At 41.6% G+C, this 5,601-nt stretch overlaps 1 protein-coding gene across 2 annotated transcripts in view; it reads left to right on the forward strand.

Moving 5' to 3' along the window:
* Nucleotides 1–2,868: 2,868 nt before the first annotated feature.
* SH2D1A (SH2 domain containing 1A) overlaps nt 2,869–5,601 on the forward strand; it is a 32,489-nt gene continuing 29,756 nt past the window's right edge. Inside the window, exon 1 of one of the 2 annotated variants that reach the window (XM_017848749.1) lies at nt 2,869–3,233. In XM_017848749.1, coding sequence (XP_017704238.1) covers nt 3,097–3,233 — 137 coding nt within the window. In that variant the 5' untranslated portion in view covers nt 2,869–3,096. The remainder of the gene's footprint in view (nt 3,234–5,601) is intronic. The other variant, XM_017848748.1, reaches the window with a different exon arrangement.

Consider the following 5,601-nt stretch of genomic DNA (forward strand, 5'->3'; position numbering starts at 1 on the left):
ATGGCATCTATATTCTAAAAGGTTGTAACTGGGAAGCTTTCTTCCTCCATTCTATGATTCTTCCCCTTAGGTTACTGTAAAATGCCAAGAATGAAAATATTTCCTTTATTGAGGGAGATTAAGGAAATAGGTCTTTATTCTTGTACACAAATAAGTTCAATTCATTTCCCCTCTGTTTCTCTCTAAAGCACATATGGCTTTTTTTTAGAGAATAGAATGTTAAACCTAGAAGTGACCTCAGGGGTCATCTGGTTAAATTCCATTTGACAGATGGAGAAAATGAGACTCAGAAGAAGTGATTTAGTGGCAAAACATGGCGTATATTTAAACTCTCCTAATTACTGGATTACTGCTCCTTCCAATTCATCTTGTCATTTCAAAGATGACCATAGGCATGTAGAACCAATATTGTGTGTGTGTGTCCATGTGTGTGTGTGTGTGTGTGTGTAAAAGAGAATTTCAGTATTTTTTCTTTTATTGAGAGCATTAATTTCATTCTTTCATTCACACAACAAATATATGTAGCATCTACTACTTGCCAGACTCAGGATACAGTGGTGAGCAAAGTACACAAAATCCCTCCATCATGGACCTTACATTCAAGTGGGGGAGACAGACAACAAATAATTAATTAAATAATTCTGCTCCTAAGTGGTTTATACTTGTATTTGGGGTCCATTCTTCCTAACTCTTTCTCTGTTGCTGCCTCTACTATCTTCATTGCTCCCCTCTTTCATTTTCTCCCATTTCCTCTCGTGTGTATGGGGAGAGAGAAGGAAGAGAGTCATTTCAATTCTTCTTTTCTAAACACTTCAAGCTCAGTGTGAAGTTTTGAGTTTGCTAAAGTCAGGTTTAGTACTGGTGTAGGATTATAGTGAAGATGTCAGTATTTTTCATCAACATGGCACTAGTGGGCTGGCTCAGCTGTCAGCTTGCTTGTAAAATGACAATGAGGTATTGGATGTGAAAGTTGTACTATTACCTTATAATTTATCTGTTTTTAAATGCAATTTTAGTTGTACTGAACCCCGTCGTACCTGGGTACTTTGACAGGTGTGCTATTTTAGCAACACGGAACAAAACAGAAAGAAAAGAAGAATGCACGGTACGCTTGTGCTGTCAGATCCAGGTTGCTCTGTTCCTAAGTTTATGGATGATTTGTTCAGAATTGTTAAGAGACAAAAAAGGTTAGGTTTTGTTTTCACTTATGTGACATCGAATGTTCTCACAGTTCACCTCACAGGTCGGCTGTTGCTCATATGGACCGATACAAAGGGATCCACTTCTCTGTCTCCTCCCTTCTATTTGAAATTCCACTTTTTTGATTAATTCCTCTGGGCTAACCATTTGCCTGCTTAATATATGGAGAGCCCAAGGTGGACAACCTTTCAAATCCTTAATGTTGGAGTATGCATTCATATATCAGATTAATTTCTTCCTTAATATGAAGCATGAAAAGGGGTAAGAGGTGGAGTTGGTCAAAAACATGTGAGGAAGGAAGATGATAAGATAATATTGGTCCAATTCCCCAGAACCATCCCCAAATGTCACCTTGAATGCTTTTAAAAAAAATTCTTAATGCTGAAAATGACTAGTAGGAGACTTATGTTTATACTTTGCACACTAAGGCTGGACACTCTTCAATCAAGGAGAAAAATTGTTACCAGCTACCACTGAAATCTTAGAGGATTGTTCTTAACCCTAGTAGATGAAGAGCAAATATCTGCCTTTGGTGCAAGTCAGCTCTGTACATCCAATCCATTGGTAAGCCATGTGAGGAATTAAGTGTCGTTCTCCCTATTGAGTTTCCAGGCTTGCCATATTCTCCAAGAACTACACACTGAAGTTGCAGAAAGCATATAATAGACGACATAGCTTCAGTTATTTAAATTCCAATTTTAAAAGTACTTTACATAATCTAAAAGTACATGTATAAGACCATTCAGCTTCAGCAATAAATAAAGTCTTACTCTAGTGAAAATGCAGGAAGTTTTGGGGAAATATTACCTAGCATATTTTGAAATAGAAGCAATGCTTTATTTCAGAGAAGAAAATGCAGGTTGAAAGGTTTTAAAATATTAAAGACAGTTTAGCATCAATTGAAGAAATAACATTTTCTAGAAACAACAGAGAATAAAAGTTACAACAATATTATCAACAACTTGCAAATGATTCAAAACAGATTTTATGGCCAAAATGCTGAAAGGTGGGCCCTATACACCAAAGGGCACATACAAATCCACGTAAAGGCAAAGCACCAGTTAAATGATTCACAGTTTCATGTAAAGCCCATCAAATAGATAAATCTGGAAAATCTTTGGATGTACATTGTGACTTTTGTATCTCAACTAGCACTTTGGGACCTTGGACAAGGTGTTAGGAAAGAAATCAATATTTACTCAGGACCAAGACTTTCAAGATGACTGCGTGAGGTAGAAGGAAGAGGGAGAAGAAGAACCTGCCCAAAGTTCACTGTTCATCTACTATGTCCGATTCTGTAGGAGTCTTCATGGCCATGTTCAGTAATGATTGCATACTGACAGTACTGATAAAACTATCAGTGTTTTGTTCTCAGAGCTTTTGGTCCTTTCATTTTGTTAGTATGTTTTTGCCCTACATGATGGGTCTACGTACCGACAGAGACATGTACAACTTGCCTCTATCATCAGCTCCTTACCGGCTAGTTGAGCTAAGTTATTCCTGGTGGCCTCTGAGTAAACTGCAAGAACAGAAGCATTACTAAGCATCCCTCTCTGAGTGCAAGGGTGTGTGTTGGCAGTACAGCCCCAATCTTGCAAAATCCTTCTTCCAATGTTCCTCCCCGCTCTGTATGAACCCTGTGTTGGGGGGCAGGAGATGGAAGCCCTTGGCAAGCTCGATTGAACTACGCTACTAAATTGCTGAGCTCGTTTTAGTTGAAGTGTGAGAAGGAGGTTTAAGGCAAGTAGACAACATCCTGTTGTTTGGGTGCTTCTCTCTTTTTTGCACATCTGGCTGAACTGGGAGTCAGGTGGTTGACTTGTGCCTGGCTGCAGTAGCAGTGGCATCTCCCTTGTACAGTTCTCCTCCTCGGCCTGCCCAACAGTCCACCAGGCCATGGACGCAGTGGCTGTGTATCATGGCAAAATCAGCAGGGAAACCGGCGAGAAGCTCCTGCTTGCCACTGGGCTGGATGGCAGCTATTTGCTGAGGGACAGCGAGAGCGTGCCAGGAGTGTACTGCCTGTGTGTGCTGTGAGTATGATACAGTGGGCATGGACCTGCTGAGGGCGTGGGCGGTGGGCAACGGCAGCTGGGGCCAGGGTGGAGGCGGGGGCAGGCAGAGGCGCCTGCATTAGCAGCTCGCCGACGCCTCCTTCATGGTCTACCCTCAAGTCCAGCCCAGGGCCGTGGTGGAACACACTTTCGCCTGAGTCCCTCGCTGGGGATTTCATTCCCTGGGCCTCCTGCTCTCCAGAAGGCCCTCACCAGAGACTTTTGGGGCAGCCGCAGAGAATGCCCTTTCGGGTGGTGAAATGTGGTCTAGAGTTTACCTTTGCTCCAGGAAAGACCCAGGCTCCCCACTTCTATTTTGACCCCTATCGGGTGGTGCCCTGGGAGCCTTACTCTAGCTCTCTTTAAACGACTTTTGAAGTGTCATCCCAAAGGAAGAGCATGACATTCAGGGAGAGGAGACACATTAAGAAACAGAGTCAATTACTTTAAGAATGCAATGCCAGTAAAGTCGAGATGCTGAGAGAGGAGGGGGATGTGTATGAGTAAAATCACCTCTCTGGATCTGCTGATGTAGCATCCTTTAGAAAAGTAGTGGCGGGTGGGGAGGGGCAGGGGATTTCAGAAATAGGACCCTTCTTGATAAACGTTAGGACTCACAATAGTCTTAAAGGGAATGGAGGGAAAACACCCTTGTTATGATTCAGCTTTGCCATTTGCCTAGGCATGTCTCAGTCTAAGGCTTCATTTTGAATCAAATTCATCTGCGTCTTTGCTCCAGGGCTCCAGAGTCAGGCAGATCTGAGACTTTGCCCTGTGCTAGTCAGATGTTAGGCTTGTGACCTGGGCAAATTAACCTCTCAGTCCCCCAGTTTTCTTATCCATTGAATAGGTATCATATTACTGCCTACCTCATAGGATTGTAAGATTAAGTGCCATAATGCAGTAAAAAAATTAGCACTGGGGCCTGACACCTAGTAAATGTTCAATAAATGTAAGCTATTGGTATTATCATTATACCAAAGATATATTATTATTTTATCTTCTCTTTTCAGTTGATTTCTTTTAGGAATCATGGGGGCATTTCTAAGGAAGGACCTAGCTCAAGCATTATTGTCAGCAGGATAAAAAAAAATCCATGAAAACAGCAGCCCTGCATAGTAGGTTCTAGACAGAAACCAAATGAGGTTAAATGCTTGGTAGTAAGTTCAGCATCTGATGATACCCCACAAGAGTTTGAAATACCTTATGGGTCAGTGAAGAAAGATTATCCTGATGCTGGTGCTGGAGGATTTTCACTGTATATTGGTTTTCAAAAATGGTCAAGCCTTGTTTGTGGCAGCTCTCAGGTCATGCCAAATACATTTTTCATAAAGGCTTCCAGGGAAATAACGTGGAAGTTATTGAATGTCTTGGGCTTGAATCTTTATGTTTTGCTTATATAATTATTGTTCCCGTGTAGAACCTAGGGAAGGGCAATGAAAATCAGCTAGGATTCTTAGGCTCTTTTCTCATTGAAAGAAGGTGGAGTGAGTGGATGGGTGAAAGGCGCTGCTTTAGGGAAGCTGACAAAGGAGATAACGTGCTCCTTAACCCAAAGGTGAAAAAGAACGTACAAAACAAGTCTGGGCGGCGGGGGGACAACAGGGTATAGTGAGAGGCAAGATACACCTAAGACTTCAGCCTCACCAGGCTCCTGGCCGTTTCTCAAGCTCCTCAAAATGCCCCACTTAGGATTTCTGCGCTTATTGTTCTTTCTGCCAAAAATACCTTCAGTTCACATGTTTGTTCAACTGTCTCCTCCCTCAGAGAGGACTTGCTTGACCACCTATCTAGAACAAGTGCCCTCTCTCTGTCCCTGATACACTCACTCCATCTCTTTATTTTTCTTCAAAGAGCTTTAAACTATCTGATAATTTGCTTGTTTACCTACTTATTGCTGGGCTGTCCTGCAAAAATATAATCTCCATGAGGGCGGAAACATTGTCTCCTTCACCAGGAACACAGGAACACATAATAGGCACTCAGCAGATATTTTTGAATTAACAAACTGTCAAGGCAAATTCTATTCTTTACTGCAAGGAACGGAATGAACATCGAGAGGTTAGGGTGTGGACCCTGGGAAAGTCACTCAAATTCTGTGGGCCTCAGTTTCCGTATTTATAAAACAGGAATAGTAATGTGTATCCTACCTTCTGCAAAAGATTGCCTTAAGTACCATATGCAAGAGAGAAGGACAGCTTTAGCCTTTTTCCTATGTAGGCCAGAACCACATGAGGAATTAACTTAGGCAGGTGAGAAATTCTCAAGCATTTAAGTTTTCGCCCAAAGTGAATCTTGCATAAATGCTTTTTTTTTTTTTTTTTTTTTTTTTTTTTTTTTTTTTTTT

Source organism: Rhinopithecus bieti, unplaced genomic scaffold, assembly GCF_001698545.2.
Source record: "Rhinopithecus bieti isolate Rb0 unplaced genomic scaffold, ASM169854v2 scaffold_32100, whole genome shotgun sequence".
Taxonomy (NCBI): Eukaryota; Metazoa; Chordata; class Mammalia; order Primates; family Cercopithecidae; genus Rhinopithecus; species Rhinopithecus bieti.